This window comes from Glycine max, chromosome 1 (genome assembly GCF_000004515.6).
Source record: "Glycine max cultivar Williams 82 chromosome 1, Glycine_max_v4.0, whole genome shotgun sequence".
Taxonomy (NCBI): domain Eukaryota; kingdom Viridiplantae; phylum Streptophyta; class Magnoliopsida; order Fabales; family Fabaceae; genus Glycine; species Glycine max.
This window is the reverse complement of record NC_016088.4, coordinates 50,371,705-50,391,058: the sequence shown is the minus strand read 5'-3', so window position 1 is coordinate 50,391,058 and position 19,354 is coordinate 50,371,705. Positions and strand designations below refer to the sequence as shown.

The 19,354-nt window shown below is 31.4% G+C and overlaps 1 protein-coding gene across 2 annotated transcripts; it reads right to left on the bottom strand.

Annotated features, from left to right (window-relative positions):
• Nucleotides 1-2,924: 2,924 nt before the first annotated feature.
• LOC100782701 (kinesin-like protein KIN-14I) lies at nucleotides 2,925-12,322 on the bottom strand. Of its 2 annotated transcripts, none has more exons than XM_006573440.4 (24): nucleotides 11,975-12,322; nucleotides 11,261-11,493; nucleotides 10,737-10,809; nucleotides 10,448-10,579; nucleotides 10,127-10,365; nucleotides 9,678-10,008; nucleotides 8,742-8,841; nucleotides 8,477-8,658; nucleotides 8,248-8,363; nucleotides 7,997-8,099; nucleotides 7,548-7,700; nucleotides 7,306-7,452; nucleotides 6,984-7,184; nucleotides 6,074-6,238; nucleotides 5,885-5,989; nucleotides 5,638-5,778; nucleotides 5,360-5,554; nucleotides 5,122-5,248; nucleotides 4,810-5,012; nucleotides 4,503-4,685; nucleotides 4,163-4,258; nucleotides 3,836-4,033; nucleotides 3,398-3,669; nucleotides 2,925-3,267 (listed from the first exon to the last, which is right to left on the bottom strand). In XM_006573440.4, the coding sequence occupies exons 2-24, from the start codon at nucleotides 11,416-11,418 to the stop codon at nucleotides 3,075-3,077; spliced, it is 3,813 nt and encodes a 1,270-aa protein (XP_006573503.1). In that variant the 5' UTR covers nucleotides 11,419-11,493; nucleotides 11,975-12,322; the 3' UTR covers nucleotides 2,925-3,074. The 2 variants fall into 2 exon arrangements, with proteins under 2 accessions (XP_006573503.1, XP_006573504.1); XM_006573441.4 differs by having other exon boundaries at nucleotides 9,678-10,005; nucleotides 11,975-12,321.
• Between the last annotated feature and the right edge of the window lie 7,032 nt (nucleotides 12,323-19,354).

Below are 19,354 nucleotides of genomic sequence, written 5' to 3'. Positions count from 1 at the left end.
TAAAATATTACTAAATCTAATAAGCCTAAATACCTACTCCTAAATGGGGGATAACTACTCCTAATAAAACCCAACAGTAAAATAAGGAATAACTACTTCTAAGAAACCCAACAATAAGGAATAATAATTTCTAAGAAAACCCAACAATATAATAAGAAACTTCAAACAATAAAATAGGGAATAAAATCTATATAATAAAATTGCTAAAACCTAACAAGTCTAATCAGCCTAGATATATGGATTCAAGAATTGTCTGTTATCAATACCAGTGAACTGATTCTGCCCCACATCTATCCATCTACTTTCCCCTGATGCCTCATGATGACAAGTCTACCTTAATTACCTATCTTCCAAATGCCCTTTGCGAAGACTCAATAACTAAGATGCATTAAGATTAAATTCCAGATGTTTGCTAAAGCATGGGCATCGGGTCAATGTTAACCCTATGATTTCTTTCTTTTATTGTTCTATTAAGCGTTACCCTCTCCCGAGTGGACTAACCCTTAAAACAGATTCACGCATTCATTCCTTACCCCTAATTAGGCTTTACTCTCTCCCGAGTGGACTAAAGACTAACAGAAAATAAAGACTGAGATGCAGAATAAATAAGAAAGAAAAGCAGATAAAAGAACCTGGAAGGAAAACCCTCTAATGATAGCCCAATAATTTCTTCCTTTTATTGTTCTATTAAGCGTTACCCTCTCCCGAGTGGACTAACCCTTAAAACAGATTCAAGTATTCATTCATTATCCCTAATTAGGCTTTACCCTCTCCCGAGTGGACTAAACCCTAACAGAAAATAAGGTCCGAAATATAGGATAAATAAGAAAGAACGATAAATAAAAGAACCTGGAAGGAAATTCTCTTTTTATTGATAACTCTTGAAATGTTCCATACATCATTGGCTTTTTAAGCCTGTTAGACCCTAGTTAGGGGTTTAGCCACTCATAGTCATGAGGGCTTTGCAATGAGAAGGGGGTGAAAGAAAGGTAATAAGAATATAAGAAAAGGGAAGGAAAAGGAGAGAACTGAGTGTCAGAAGTTTGAAAACTGAGCTCTGAGGAAGTGTGTTCATTTTCCTAGGTTGACCTTCTTATTTATAGGTGCAAACTTGGGCTTGGGCCTTCGTAATCTCGCTGAGCGCGAAGCTTTGTACTCAGCGCGTGTCGTGCAATTAGCGCCTTGCCTTCTTGCGCGCTGGCTGGACTTGGGCTTCTTCTAATTTTCTTCTTTTTTTTCTTTATTTATGCTCCTTTTTGCTTGTTGTACCTCCTTTTTCACATCTGCAATCAAAATTCGAAATTAATTAAATCTTTCCAAATTAAAGCATAAATAACTGCTAAATAATTAATTCTAAGTTAATTTTAAATCGATTTTCCACTATTAATTCACTATTATTTAGCAGTTATCAGTGAGCACTAAAAATAATCTTGTAGACAATGGAAAGAGGCATGTCAAAAGAGGATTTATCATCAGGGGCACACATGCATCTTGATAACAAACCAAAAAACCTAAGATAATAGAGAATTAGATATTTGTTCCAATCAAATCAATAGGAGGTTGCAAGATCATGATTATGAGCTTCAACTCCCAGCTATAGAGATGTCTCCTCCTAATCCAAGGCACAGAGCCTCCAATTTCAGAAAAGAAAAACTCACTCTTTCAAACAGCAAAAGCCGAGCAATTATTATATAGCTCTAATTCTTTCCTAATTCAGGGAAACCATTTGAGTCATCAACATTAAATCACATCTAAGAACATACCAAATCTACAAAAATTCCACCAGATCTACAACCTGAAAAGATAAAAACGCAAGAAAAAAAAAAGGAAGGATAAAATATCAGATATGAGATTTTAGGATAAAAAAGTTACCTCATGAAGCGTTGAATCCCAGTTCTCCTTCCCCCCTTCCACTTCAATTCGAATCTATGAGTGGCATCCTCAAAGCCTAACCAAAATCGTAAAAATAAAAAATAGAATGAAGATGAGAAGAGAAGCAAAAACAGAAAATGTTCAGGCTTTGTGTAAAGAAGAGATGAAGAGATAGGAAACATCTCAACATGGCAGAAAACAGACAACACATCAGGCAGGTGACACAAAACAAAGCAATAGGTGACACAAAACCAAATCAAAGCTGGAGGGCTATAAAATGACCAAAAAAATGGACAGATGTTAACACCTCAGCTATGGGCTTAGTATATTCATCATATTTCAATTTTAGTATATAGATATTGATATATAGTGTGAACCTGTATATTTAATTATGAAGAGACTTGTTTAAGAGTTTGATTCAGATTTATATAAAAGTTTGATTTGATGTATAAGTCTATTTTAATAATTTAATTTGTGATAATTTAACACTAAAATAAAAGTAAAATATGTGAAGTTTTATAAGAATTAAATCTAATTTATTTATATGATATAAGTATATTTTTAAAATTTAGTATAACATTCATGATCTTATTTAAGAATATATTTTGTAATGATATATTTAAATATGGCATTTATTTTTTTATAAACTTAATTATAAACTTTAACTTATTATTTTTATGAAGATCGACATGATTAGCATTTAAAAAAACAAATAAATGTTAACTTTTAATAAATTATAACAATTTAATGTAATAATAATAATACAAACAATGATTAATTATTTATTATTTTTTAAATGAGTCAACCTGTTAGACCTAAAAGTCTTTTTAGATAACTCAGGGCTTAACCTATTCAACTAAATGGGTTTTACTAAAAGCTGACTTGACCTAATTTGTAAACTGAGCTTGATATAGGTTAGGCCATAAATTCTTGTCGTATGATCTGACTTATTTTCAGCCTTAGTGGCTTTATAATTATAGGTATTTATAAAAAGGTAGTATAAATAGCTGTTATTATAATTTGTTAAAATATAATCATATTTAGGCAGCATATTTATATGCGAAGGACTTAAAATATTAAAAATATATGTACATAATTCAACTATACATCTTGCATCCCTCAAATAAATTACACTCTATCAAGCTTATGCAATCTTGTTTGAGTGGGAATTGATCACACAACATTCCAAAATCAAAATCCTGTTACATAGAATGCCGGCCATCAGTCCTCTCTTTAGTTGGTCTTTCTTCTTGGATTTCTTCTAAATCTTCATCCTCTCCTCTCCTTCCTGCTTGCTCCTTCCAATATCCAATCAATTTCTTCAGTCGAGCTATCTCTTTGGAAGAAACATTTTTGCTCGGATCATTCACAATTGATCTCACTCGTGATGCATACCTAAATTAGCATAAAATATAAAGATTATTAGAACACTAAGAGAATACCATATATTAGCCAAATAAAACTATGAAAGATTTGAAAGTAAACTTTTGGAGTTCAAGTAAAGAAAACAAGGAGAAGAACATACATTAGAGAGTTATGCGTCTCATCCAAGCTTGACTCTACCGGAGATACATTCACAAACATGAGAGTTTTGGCATTACCCCCTAGTGAATCACTCATCAACATAGTTAGCTTGTGATTTCTGTAAGGTATGTGTTGACCACCAGAAGACAAAGCACTAATAACATCTCCTAGTGCTGATAATGATTTGTTGATACTTTGAGCTTCTTTAAGTTGACTACCTGAAGAGCCCGACTTTTTTACTCTTTCTGAGCCAGCAAGATCCACAAAACTTAACTGTATGACAAATGACAAATCCAGCATAAAAAAGTTAAAAAAACTGCAATGCCTCGAGGTCATAAAATACTTGTGTTTCAAATTGCCACAAAATAAAGGAAGAATATGGTATATTAACATTCATACTGATATTCAAAGGTAAAATTGAAGTAATGTACACCAATACCTTTCCCCTTGCAGTTGATTGGCTTTGAAGGTTAGTACTTTCAATGACAATTGATAGTATGAGATGAGATCTTGAACTTTCATCATTCATCTGTGTCCCTGATGTATGTCGCTGCTCAGAACCCCTCTGTATTATGCTATTTAATTCCTCCATAGTAGAAATTGACACAATTGTTACGTTTTCTACTGCTACCATTCCCTAAAATAAGAGTAAAATAAAACAATTGCAACCAGAAAGTGCAATTCATGAACATAATAAACTATGTTAATTCTACTTGAACAAAATATCTAGAAATGGAAATGTACATCCACAACATAGAATAATCACCTTGGAATCCTTCTTAATATCCAATTTTAAACGCTTTGCATTCTTCGGTAACAGAAGATCTACAAGTGTATCTTGATATAATTCCAACATATATGCCTGCATCATAGATGAAAAAAAAAAAAAAAAAGTCTAGATCAGACAACAAACACATGCTACTGCAAACCTCATGATTTGTTATGGTTAAGTCACTCAACATTAGACCCATTGAAAGACAAAGGAAAAAAATAATTTATCATTTACCAATCCAAAATAATTATTCGCACATTCAGAGGATTTAATGACATCACATTTATAAAATGCAGAAAGAAATATTCAATAATTGTCATTTCACCATCGTTACCTTCAACGAGAAAGAATACTTGTTACTATCTCTCCTTAAAATTCTAAAAAGTTCCGCAGTAGCACAAGGGGTAAGCCCAGGATTGTTTTCAACTCCATAGATTGTAAAAGTCTTTCCAGAACCAGTTTGACCATAAGCAAATATGCAAACATTATAACCATCCACAGCAGATTGCACTAAGTACTGCATTGCAAATTTCCAAAAGAAAAACATTGGTAATGAGTATAAAAAATATTAAATCCATTTCAATGTATATGCTATCTAAAGCAAAAAACTATGATCTATAATTTGTTATACTAAGACTTGCCCTTGTATCCTCAAATATATCTTCTTGAGTGGCATCACCATCAAACACACGGTCATAAATGTGTTGTTTTGGTTTATCATCTTTCCAAGGATGCTCAACAGTAAACTCATCAGTAGTAGTAAGAGAATCTCTTTCTTTGCTTGCAATCTCTTTTTCACTAAGAGGTCTTAACCGACAATAAACTCTTATCTTGCCTTTCATATCTGAAATTAAGAACCATAATCCAATGTAGTTATTATGTCAGTTATATATGTAAATCTACACATTCACAAATACATAATATTTCTTGTATAAATATATTCTATCCACCACCTTCTATGGTATTAAAATATCGCTTTCTGAGAACCTGCTCTTCCTTATAAAGCAATTCCATTTCAGCTAGTTGAACTGCTTGCATCTTCAGTATGGCAGCTGTTTGCTCATTCTTTCTATCAATGTCCTACATGAAGCAAATAGAAATTTATAAATTATTTTTGAAATTCATACACCTAAGGTAAATGCACATAGCATGCTGACCGAAAAGTGATAATAAAAATAAGAGTATCAAAACCTCTTTCATTTCTCTCAATTCTTCTAGTTCATCTAAATTGTTCTTCAATGCAGCCAATTCAGAGTCCTTGACCGAGAGTGTAGACTCAGCTACAGTTAATTCTTGTCTAAACACATCCAGTTTTCGTTCAAGGTCATACACTTTAGAGTTCAGAGTTTTGCGTTCTTGCTCAAGTTTCCATTGAAGAGAATTAATCTGCATTATAACCACCACCAAGACATTTTAGATTAAGAAATATGGTTTTAATTAAAATGCAGAGTTCCAATAATCTATGTTACCTCTTCAGCACTCTTCTTCTCAAGCTCAGATAGCTTCTGTTCCAAAATCAACTTATCACTTCTCAAGCTTTTGATAGTTTCTTCAGTTACACGCAGCTCACCTTTACATAGTTTTAGGTCATCTTCGAGTTTCTGTGACACCTTAGCACCAACCAAAGTCCAAAATTTATAAATTAAAAGTGAAAAATGTCTATTTTACTCAGGAAGGAATGAACAAATGAATAGCCAGTTTCAAAAGGCATCTTACTTGGTTATTTGTTTGAGTGCAGTCCTTTTTGGTAGTGTTCTTTGTAACCAGATTACTCAACTCGGCCATCTTTGCTTCCATGCTTCTTTTCTCTAGAATTTCAGCCTAGTAGATTGCATAATCATTAAGACAGGTCAATAATGCAAAGATTAAAATAAGAATGATTCCATGAAGAGTTAAGACCTTTACCTGAAGTGCCTTGTCTTTTTCATCACATAATGACCTAAGCTTGTCACGGTCATTTGTAACTTCTGCAAGACTCTGCTTGCCAGCTGTTAAAGATCTTTTTAAGCCCTCTAATTCTTGTAGCATTTCCTCTTCTTGTTTTTGCTTCTCACGCAAGTTATCCAGCAACTAAATTCAACATGATTTAAAAATATTACAACTAATGACTGAGAAATAAGCATTTTACAGTCCAACAGTAAAATGGTGGCCCATCACATGTGTGTTTGGTTCAGCTTATAGTGAAGAAACATTCACTTTTCTTGACATGTTTCTGAGGCTTTATTAAGGGAAAAAGATGATTATTTCCCAAAGTCTAAGCTGAAGCAAACATGGCACCCATACCAAAAGTTGGTGTATCTAACATACCATATCTTTACATAATCTCATGCAAGAAAACTAGTAAGAAACTCAATTTTGAGCCTTGTAGCTAGCGCTCTAGTATAAAGCCAAATTAGGATGAAAAGCATTCTTTACTCTTCACAGGGAAGCAAATAAACCCAATTGGTTTCTTTTACTAAGCAATAACTCATAAAAGAAATGACCTTCAGGTTTAATGGTTCACTTTGGAATTTGTCCTACATAAAATACTATGACCCATTTTGAATAAACTTATCAATAAGAACTTACAAGAGAAAAATAAAATAATAAAATAAATCAAAATTTTCTCAAAAGTTAAAACCAACTTTGCATTTTACTTTTCTTAGAAGCTACCTCATCTAACTTCTCCAAAAGTTGAAGTGCATAACTTGATTTTGACTTATGAGAGAAGTTCAATTCATTTTATCTCCCTTTTTCTTCTCCTATAAGTACTTATTGAGAGGTTTATCCAAAATCTAAATCATGCCAATAACATATGTTAGAAGTTTAGACTTACTTGATCAGCATTCCTTTGAGACTCTTCAACAAGTTTTGATAATTCTTGAACACGTTTTTCGTATAATTCCAAATTAGAAGGCTTAAAATCATTAGAAATGTCTTCATTCAAAGGACCACCCGCAGCAGATCGAGCTTTGGAATAGCGGCGCAGCATTACATCATTTATGTGTGTCTGAAGAGCTACACAAATTTCTTCTCCCTTCAAAGAATGATAAAATACTAATAATATAAAATAACTCCAAAGTAATGAAGATATGAATAAGTCCAAAGGCCGAAATTAAGAAATTGGTAGAGTAGAATGTCCCTGAGCATGCTAATACCTGCTTTGTTTCAAACTGAAATATGTGAAGAACACCTGCAACTCGCATTTTAAAAAATACTGCAGTATTGCTGCTTCCAAATTGCATTATGTCCCTCAACTCAGCAGAGTGCATATATTCCTTTGGAATGGGACGGAAAAAATGGACCTGGGAATAATTTATTGAAAAAAAATTCAAACAATTAGTTTTTAAAAAGAAGTTTTAAACCTTATAGTGTTAAAATTTAATCATGTTAGTATTACTCCTCTCTTGTTGATTCCCAATATTATTCGTCCAGGCAATAGTCCAATAGGATCATCAATTTTGCGAACATTGAAGAAAACAGAAAACCCATAGGGAAGTGTTCTCAATATATGCAGAAATTGCTGTCTAGCATCCTCTTTTGTCACATGCGCCTGTGAAAGGAACACCTTCTTAAATCAGATAAGGCAGAAAATCAGCATATTTCATCATATGTAATAGGTATACTTGAAGCAAATATTGATTTCCATGATTAAAACTGATAGTCTGATACTCTGATACATGAGCGGAAAATGACTTTGTTAGATGCTCAGTGAATGGTTTGAAATAAAATGAATAACATAAGCTACAAAAAGAATAAATTAATCATACTTATCACTGATCAAAGGTTAAAGAAAAATAAACAGATAGGCTTGGGCTCTTGGAAAGTATCCAAGACCCAGACCCATACCAGTGAATGATAACAAGAAAGAATGTCCAACTCCCATTCCCGTCTTGCTCGAGTCATTGCTATTTGTCTGGGCAGAAATCGCTCCAAAAATGAATTCCAGTCACTGATCAATACAAAAATCTTAAATAGTTAAAATCGCAAGAGAAAATTAAGAAAAAAATGACAAGTTCCCTAACCAGAACATCAATCAAGAGAAGCTAAACACTATTGGAAGAAAGTTTATAACAAGATGAACATAAAAAATCACTAACGCGCATGATTCAGGTCTTCTAACAAATCCAATCTCAGCCAAGATTTGCAATGCAGAAAGCTGGGCAGCATCATCCCTTCCAATAGGGTAATTACCCAAAATATAATCATGCTGCAACTGTAACAATACATCCATGCACCAATGATGTAATATCTTCAAGGTAATTGCAGTTTTATTCAATAACAAGATATACTCTTATTCATTCATAGAACAGAAATAAGAATGCATACTTGTACATAGGACAACTGCAAAAACATTGGATCTGTCACAGCTTCATCTGATTCACGAAATAACTTTTTCTTGAATATTAGTTTGCAGTGCAATATATCTCCCTTACTTCGATCCTTCACTGCCTTAAATTCCGCTAGGAGATCCCCAATATATTTATTGTCATCTAGCCCAATGTACTCCTCTGAGTAACAAAAAAAGAGCTGTTAGACTACTCATCTCAGCAAGTTAACGATATTAACAAGCAAGGAGTGGAAAAGGACATGCCATTCCCAGAATCAGGTGATTTGGTGCCGGTAACAACTTTACGACATTCAAACAAGCTAAAGCTTGAGTATGTTGACAGTTTAATGATCCCTGCAAGTTCCTGAAGCAAATGTAAGTTAATTAATGAATAAAATGATTTAAACTTGATAGAGTAAACACAAGATCAATTCAGACAAAGAAAAATGACTATGGCCAAGTTAGGATAAACTTCTCAACAAGCACTTATGGAAGAAGAAAATAAGGCAGTAAAACGAATAAAGCATCAGTGATAGGTTAAATCAACTTATACACTTTACCCTTTTTAGGAGCTCTCTTGTTTAACTTATCCAAAAGTTCAAGTGTATACATTGGTTTCAACTTATAGGAGAAGTTTGATTCAATTTACCTTTGTTTCTTCTCCTATAAGTATTTAAGGATAAGTTTATCCAAACTAAACCTATGTCCAAGACAGAAAAGCAGAAGGGCAGTTAAGTCATAATCATAATTAAATTGATCCTGCTATAAACAAAATTTTCTTATTAGTGATATATGAAGCAAAGTTAACTGAGTGAAACCCTTCCATCTATTAAGGTCAAAATCATTCTGTGAATCACACATTCATAAATACAACCATAATAGTTTTACAAAACATACAGTCCAACATAAAAAGACACATTTTCAAACTAAGTTGATTTGTATTATTTCTTTCAACAAAAAGTATAGATGACATCTTAACCACCACAGGAACTCACGAATTGGAAAAACCTCACTTTCCCAAAAGACAATGAAATTTTCAGGGCCATGCCTAAACTTTACAGCAATTTATTTACTTAACCTATTTCAATTTCCTCACTCTTCTATATATGTTATGCACATCAGTACATCTGCATCACTTAGAAATATGTGCTACAGCCTATAGGAGATATATCATATGAGTATACAAAGGTTTTAAAGAACCTCGACAGCATCAGCAACTGTTGTTGACATGTCATATGTAATTTCTTCAAACGTTTCATCCAGGAAGAACACTATAGTTGTAAGCTTTTTCCCTGTCAACAGAGCTTCGATCTCAACAGGCCCAGGTATTATATGTCTAGGACCAGCCTTGACAGAGTGCTTCAAAGCATTTAATGTATTTAATGCAAGGGCTCGGATTTCAGGATCAGCAGTCACACCATATGCCACATTGTGAACATATTCTGATAGATATGCTCCAATGTCTTTGCTAGGAGGCATGGATGAAGCACATAAATACATTAGTTCCCATGCTTTAATCAAGTATTCCCTGCTTTTTAGACCAAAACAGTATTAATCACTAGCATGCAAACCACAGCAAATATTCAGTTTCAATGAACAAAGTCCAAGAAAACATGAAGCGTGACACACTACTGAAGAAACTTAGATACCTCTCAGGGCTGTTTCTCGTTTGTTTTGATAATTGGACAAAGAGTTCATCTCGGAGTTCTGAACGCTTCAAACTTTGCTTGTATAGTTTACCAACAAGCTCAACTTGTTCTTCTAAGCTTATTGGAGTTACACGATCGGATAAATCAACTCCAATATATTTCAAAATTATTTGAAATAATTTTGTTGCTCGGCTTGCCAAGTCACCATTCAGCTTAAGCATTGATGTAGGTATTGGATCCTGCAGTAATTTGCCAGTTAGTTTTTCTAGAATCTAAAAATAAAATTAACCATGTATTATGGAAACATTGGTATTTGATCACCTTTTGGAAACAAAGCATGTCCTCAAATGTAAACTTCTCTCGAACTTGAGGGCCCACGGATCTTTTAGAAAAGAATCCACGTTTTCCAGCAGATTGAATTTGTTTATGCATCAATTTTAAGAATCCTTCCACCTATAGCATACAACATTAAGGAAAACTTTGTGATAACAAATGATCATGCACATAATTGCTATAAACCAAAAACTACCATGCAGGAACTTAGACAACTCATTGAGACACATATTACTAGGGAAGCAAAACTATTGGAGAAAATTATATATAGTCCAACCTGGAATTTATCAATCAAGGGAACAGCTCCAGCAAGTTCTGATGGAATAGCCATTGATAGAGTTGTTGGTGTACTGCAACATTCAAAGTTACAAATTGAAGAATTGCATATGGATGAACAGAAAATTCATTCTTTGCCATTAACTAGCCACTCAATTCAAGGGAAAGCATAATATGTATTGCCAATTGAGAACAGAACCAAGTTCAACTGCATATAGCAAAACATGATAATGACTTTCTTAGAGGTACAAAAGATAAAGTTTCAAATGCAGTGTGAGATCGACTTTTGCAGAGATAAAAAAGGAAATAGAGTAAAAATAATGCACGGGTTCATAAGTAAAATTTGCTTCTGTAATTAAGAAATTCTGCCTTCCTCTTGCAATTCAGAACTTAATATCTGCTAACATGAGCCTCCCAAACCATAAGATGCTCTTATCTACCAAACCAGGGGTTATTAAACAATAGATTGTAAATACTTGTTTGAACAAGCTCCTATCTATATCCAAAAGAAACGATAATACTCACAGTGGCGCAAAATTGGAGCCATCACTATCATAACCATCACCATTGCTAACAGATGCATAGTTGTGTACTGGGGTAGCCTCAATGCCATTGCTAGAACTAAAGGAAGGTCTATTTGTCCTCACACTTTGGGCACCGGATGGTGGCACATCAATGGTCATTTTGCTTGCCAAAAAACAAAGTGAAACTAGTCAAAGCAACAAAGTTTGCTTCTCTTTCATCTCCTCCAATCTCCACTGCATGATAAAAACTGAAACATAAGTAACAATTACACCACATACACAGATACACTATTGAGCTCTATTTATTCAGAAATAAAATCAGATAAGAAATGTTAATGTGAGACAAGTTACAACTGATAAGTGAAGAACCTTCCACAGTCTAGCAACACAATCAAGTATGGAGCCTATGAATTGCAGCGTAAAACCACTCTAAACTATTAACAGACACCAACAGACCAAATCATTAAAGCAACAAAAATGCATTAAAAAATGGATATTCCTGAAAATTTTCAGAAACATACAGAAAACAATGAAGGGCAAAGACAGACAACCCCAGAAACCGAAATGCTTCAACATTAAACTAGCAAGTACAAGATGGGCAAAAGTCAGAAGCTTGTGCATTTCCAAGTACCTCAGTTTCACTATCCACATATTCACCAACTCAAACAAAACAAAAAAATGAAAACCAAAAAAAAAGAGAGAAGGAAAATCTAACCTTTGAAACAGCAATGAGACTATATGGGATTTTTGTGTGTGAAAGAGAGAGACAGAGATCTGGGATGAGAGTGGATTTTGGTTACAAATGAAGGAAAAAGAAGAGTTTTTTATTTTAGACAGAAGATTATACTGATGGGCAAAGACAAAGAAGTGAGAGAAAGTCACGAGAGCATTATTAATCACCAAGGCTTTTTGGGAACTCAAATCACTTTCTACTTTCTACTTTCTTCTTCTTCACTCAAAAAAACAAGCTTCACAACACAGAATCTATGAGATGGGGGAGATGAATGAGATACATACACATTCGTATAATTTAACATTTACTATGACTCTTGTGTTTCCTTAAACAAAGGCCACTGTTTATTTAAAATATATTTATAAATTTATAGATTTTGGGGGAGCTATCATACCAATAATCAATTCGACCCAAAAAAAAGCCATAAAATATTTCCATTGCTAGACATATGGACAGTCAACAATAAAATTCTTTTTTTATTTATAAAGGGCAACAATAAAAATTATGCGTGCCATATAATTGCAATGGTGTAACAATTTCAAATAGTATACGTGTGATGCGGTTACTGATTGTTGTTGTTAATCTACGTAATGGTTAATGGTAAGTTCTAGCACTCAATATTTTTTTATCCAAAATTATCAAATATAAACTGTTGGGGAATTTTTTTTTTTTTTTTATAATGACAATCCAAAATTAATCATATGAAAGATAACCTTTTTTTACGCTGTGAAACTATATAACACGGTAAATAAGTTATGTTTGGTTTGTATTTTTATTTTAGATTTGATTTTTATTTTTTATTTTTTGAAAACTATTTTTATTTTTAAAATATTAGAATTCTAAAAATATATTTGATTTCGCTTTTTACCTTAAAGAAATAAAAACACTAAAAACTGCGTTACCCAACATGAAATTTATGATTTTAACTGAAAATAATAATATTTTATTATTTTTAGTTTTTTTTGTTTGTAAAAATATTTTCCAGAAAATAAAAATAAAAATCTAACTAAACATATTTTTATCATCTTTTTCTATTTAAAATGGAAAACAATCAAACCAAATATCCTTAATATTTTCATTTTTCGTGTTAAAGAATATTGATTTGTATTATATACTATATGTGAGCCGTATGACAATATAAAATGTGGAAATAATGAATACGTAATTTGAACAAGTCAGAGTGGGCCCCACAGCCTTTGTGCAAAATTTGTCCCTGTCTGTCTCCGGCGGGAAGAGGCCACCCAAAAATTCGTGCTGGGTTCTCTCACATTTCACTTTACAGCACAAAGGGTGTTTGGTCCCATCTTATATTTAAATTTAATAAAGATATTCCAACCAACTTGTATATTTACGCAATTAATTTTGGCTGAAAATTCTCATACGAAATAATAGTAGTAAATTAAAATAATTGATTTCACCTAATTATCGACTTCATTCTGTAACCGAAGCTAAAAAATAATCTAGAGAGGTATTGAGAATTGATTTACAACCATTCATACATTTTTGCTTAATTAATTAATTTATTAGCTAAAAATAAATAAATAAAGTAGTATCATAAAAAAATCTTTTTTAATTAAAAAACAATTTACATCTTGTATGTCTTTTTTAATCTCTACAATAATCTCCTTTAAGGGTGGTAAGTTAAAAAAATAAAAAATAAAAAAACTAAGTAGTATCGTGTAGGATAAAAAAAGACTACGAGAGATGTTATTTGTCCTTAGAAAAATCTTACTCCGAACGGTGTTTGGACTTTGGAGTGCAAAACAAATAGGCTAAAGTTTCATATTTAAATTTTTATAAAATATACAGATGAATTATCAAAATATTAAAATTTTAATCATATTTTCTTGATTATTATTCTACATTTTATCTTTCCAAGATAACTCGTACTGACTCCTACTTCTACTAACACTTCACCCACAATAGTACCTTCCAAATTATATTTCTTTATGCAAATAAATTCAATTTACATTATTAAAAATTTAATTTTAATTTGACTTTAGTTTTAAAATATTACTAGTAATACATTATATCAATATAGAATACATGTAATAATTTAAGTAATTTTATAGTTCTCTTATATTTTTAATTATTCATATTTAACAGAATAAAATATTTACTACTTATGATAATTTTTAAATTTTTTTATAATTTTATTTAAATTTATAAAGATTAATATTAATAAAATAAAACTTAAAAGTAATCTTATAATCCACTAAAAAAATGCTAATTGAGATATACTTTTTTATCACATAATTGAAATGTTTACTCTGTCATCAAAATTCTTAATTATGTTTGGATGTTTATGAACAGTATAATATTTTATTGACTTATTTTTTTATTTTCTTAATTATTTATCCAGTTCTCAATTAAAAAAAATAAAAAATAAAATTCATGAATAGTCTACTCCCTTAACATAGAATCTTCAAAAATTGATTATTTAAATAAAATAAAAAAGAGTATCCCAAAATTTATAAGAGATTTATTTGGGAATTATCTCATTTATAAGTATAGATAGAGACCGTTTATTCATATTTATTGAAATTGGACACATATGTCTTAAATGGCAATCACACACCCAATCTAACTATTCCATAACTTTTACTTTTCCAGCTTTTACAGCATAAAATATAGCATGTTCTCTCCAAAAAAACAAAAAAAAAAAGAATAGCATATAAATGCAATACTTGTGGGAATAATTTTTTTGTTACATATGAATGTTTGTGGGGATATGTTTTAGGCACAAACTATTGATAGTGTTTTGTTTCCCCGTTCGTGGAATTTGAATGGACCTGAACCTAGCTAGCATGATTTAGATTTTTTTATTCCATATTTGAAGCTATAAATGGGCAATTTTTTAAAACATTTGCAGCAGCCACCTAGTATCGTTGGAGACGTGATGGTGGGAACGGGAAAAGGAAATATTGGGTTATTTACATTTTTAAAAAATAATAAAACTACAAATGGTTTTTTTTAATTTATGTATATCTAATTAAAAAAGGTACTATTGGTTGCTAACACACACATGTATACACACACAGTAATTTTTAATTAAAATGGCCTTTGTATAATTATTACATTAAAGTCAATTACTCCAAATTATCTAGCAAGATTCACTAATAATTTACCAAATAATAAAAATATATTAAAAATAACATTATTTAATTTTCCTGTTTTTTTAGAAATATAAGTTATTTACTGGATCTGATTTTTGTTGTATGTTCTAAAATTGTATTTTTTTTTTAATGTTTCTGAGAAGCACACACTTAACATTGCTTGTGAGTGTATTAGAGAACCTAGTAGATAATTCTTAATGCCAACTTGTCTCCAAAATGTGCATATTATAATAATTGTAATAATAACAATAAATGACACAGAACCATATAGATATCCGATTTTATGTATGTAAACAAATAAGAAAATAAAATGGACCCGTTCAGAGTTAGAGAGTCGAAATCATTAACCAATAAACATATGTATATATGATCCTAATAGCCAAAGTTGCACCTCGCCATATGGCAATTGTGCCGGCTAAGGCCTGAATAAAATAGGGGGGTAAAAATGAAAAACAAGAGTTTCTAGAGATTGCAAAGGGATAAGGAATCAATGGGTTCGATTGTAGTTACAAGATTCACGAGACTGGTCACTGAATGGATATTTCATCGCCATTTTTAGCTACATTATGCAACCGCAAAGTGTTCTCATTTCTACGAAAAGAAAATATGAAGTTACTGGAAACCAACCTTAAGGACTTACCCTACACCCAACAACCCAGAACAGTGCAAGCTAGGAGAGTCTCTCTGGCAATAAAGATAAACATGAGAAAGTTGAGGAGCAATGATCTTTTGAGTGGTCCAAATTGATATAAACGCATAAAACAAACCAAGCTTGATCAAAATGAATGAAAGCAGTTGGTAATAAAGGCAAACTTTTGGCAACAACTAGAAGATAAATGTTCGAAAATGATTAAAAAATTCCATTGAAGCATGTGAGGATAATTAATTAAAATTTACAACAAGATGCATAGCATTAATCGTCAACAAACAATGAGTCATGTTGGAATTTCAATTAAATTGCATTCCTTGAGGAAAAAAGTGTAGTTAAAATGGATACTCAATTTTGTAGCATTCTAGTTAGGTCTGATTGATCCATACTTTGCGTAATATAGACTCTTTATTTCATTGCTTCAGGTTGGAAATTCTCCGCAAAGATTGTGATAAACATTTTATGGATTGTTTTCCCTTATTCGATCCATCTTGATTATTATTTTTCAAAGGTCGTACTATATGGTTGTGGAAGCAATGATATGTCAATTTCGAAGCGCAATGTTGGCCCATACAAGGTTACTAAGTAGAAGTTTCCAGTTTCAGTATGTTTTGTTGCAAACAATTGAAACAATAAAGTAAGTACTTAGCTGGTAAGGTGGCTGTGTAATTCACGGCTTTTTGGTGACTCAAGCACGTAGCATGAAATTATGCTCTCTTTAAAGGTACATAACTCCATCACCAGTTTTGGTGTTTGTCAGATTCATGCGAATTATTTGTCTAATATAATCCATACAAATTTTAGCGTATACTTGGTTATGCATCAAATATATGTCTTAATGTATAATTTCACATATGATTTCACAAGGGACTTGCATTGCATCAAGTGGCAGGAGCTGCGAACCCAAACATGCAGCTAATAAATTGAAGTGACCAAGCTAAATATTAAGTGGTTTGACCGTGATATTACAATTTCTGCATAGTATGACTTTTCATTTGTTGATAATAAAATGTTTTGGACTTTCCGTGTGTTTAATTCGTGACTTTTATACGTGAACAACCATACAATTTACTCGTTTTATTTATTTGAAATATTGGGTATGCATGTCTTTTACCTTAAAACTATCTACTTACTTTTTTTCTTTGTTTTGTTGAGGTGCAAAACAATCCATAATTCCATATACTGTGCCGTTAGATTTGTTGCAAAGGTTGGATTTGTTGTATTGCCCAGTCGATAAGTGAGACATCAGCATTTTTTCGTATGAGAGAATTCAAATTGCTTTTGTGTATATAGTCAGAATATTTTTTGTATTGATTTGGATAAATCTTTTCCATGAGCGCTTTCAGAGTTAAAATTAAACTCAATCCATTGTCACCATTTCTAAAAGGTGATGTAGTAGAGTCTATATTGCCAATCTATTATTTGACTATCCACAGATGTTCCTTCCTGATCACATAGAGTGTGAAGTGTTTATCAAACAGTTAATTGGCTCTCTTTAATTTGAACTCTATTTTTTTCACCTTTTTACTATACCCACATACACTTTTTATTACTTTTTTTTATCACCTTAGAATTTATAATTTATGAATCACACTTATTATTTCTCTCTATTCTCTTTTTATCTCTTTTTTAAAAGATTTATCTCTCATCATTCTTTTTTTTTTAACAAGGATGCCTAAAGGTGATTTTTTTTCATATATACAACAATTTTTTTTTTACCAAAAACATACAACTCTGCTCATTATTTACACCAATATATGTGTTTACAATTTACGGGGACCTGAATTTACTAGTTAAACAAAATTAGTTAAAAATATTAGAGCATAAATTTGTTTTGAATATCTACATTAGTATTAAATTATATAGTTGAAGAATATTTTATTAATTTATTAATGATGTGAAATGAAATACATTGATATTAAAAAAAATTAATTTGCTTGACTTGAACTTCCTGGATGGTGGGGATATCTATTTTTTGAATGACCAACTAACATGCAAATTGAATATCGTTTTGGTTGACTTCTTTCTCTCTCATCCATATTAATTCATATTTTAGTAGATTTTGATCGATCGTTTTTTGTTTCTCCTCATGACTGGATTGACACATAATTGTGGTCCTTCGTATAGTGGTCAATAATCATGATGACGCATAACTGCTAACGAGACTTTGTAGACACTTGACACGTAATTCAATGTGTACGGTGGACTAACATATTGCAAGTAATTTATATTGATGTGCTTACATGCAACAATGACATATGCACATGACATGTGTAACTTTTGAGGTTTCTTACAATCACATATTCTTTGATCCAGTCTGACAGTGAATTTTCCCATTCGATGCCTCTCTCTCGTTTTCACTTTTTTCTCAACTTAAAATTGAAATCTTTAACGGTCAAACTGTTGAACGAAATGAGTGTTGGACTTAGTTTCTTCTTTGGTAATGAACTTGGATGCAATAAGTGTGTAAACTTGTCCGGAGGCAATCATTGCATCAACCTGAGTTCCATGGTTAATAAAATATTTGTTTAACTTCTCATATGTGGCTTTGAACTGTGATAGGAAAATTTTGATTTTTTTTTAGCATTGAGTTTAGTGACTCTGCTAACTTAGTGGTCATGTGTCCCCATCATTCTTGCTCATCCCATGTCAAGGTCCATTGCTCCCTTGATATTTGATCAAGCCATGTAGTGTCATGCGGGTTGTCTTCTTGTAACTCCTGATAGTGGCGAAAAAACTATGGTTGAGTCAGGGCATATCTTGTAGTTTGAAAAAAAAATGTAAATCTGAATGTTAGTTTAATATTGTGCATTAGTTTCGTCATATTTGTGTTGCAATTGTATTTTTAGTATGTTTTGTTATTCTCGTCTATCATCTCAGTCACTGCACTGTTTAATTTTATGTGTATTATATAAGAAAAATATATCAATTATTTATTCACTATGTTCTTTAATTTGTTCTAATACTACTAACTAATTTTTTCATTTTTTAATTAACGTAAATAATAAAACAAAACTGCCAACGACATATAAATTTAGCTAAAAAATACCTACATCTTAACTAAAAAAATTATATTATAGTCTTTTCTAATTTTATTAATTTCCTTTATTTATATATATTTCTAAAAAAATATTTTAAAAAAATATTTTTTTTTCAATTTTTTTTAAAAAGATATTAAACACATTGAGAATTTGGGTTGGTCGGGTTGAGAATAATAAACATGTATATTGATGTAAATAATGAAAAAAGTGGTATATTTTGGTAAAAAAAATTTTGTTGTATGCGGGGAAAAAATTGCCTAAAGGCCCAAGCAAACATAACTAACAAAACTATATAAGTGTGTGTTTGGTTTGTATTTTCATTTTCTGTTTTGATTTTATATTTTTATTTTCTGAAAATTGTTTTTATTTTCAAAAGATTTGAATTCTGAAAACATGTTTGATTTGACTTGTTGTTTTCTATTTTCAGGGAATAAAAATACTGAAAATTTATGATATATTGACTTTTAGTCTTTTTTGCATTTTTAGATTTGCTTAAAATTACATTCCTTGTCACCACATTTTTATTTTACTCAAAATGAAGTTCCTATCTTTAAAT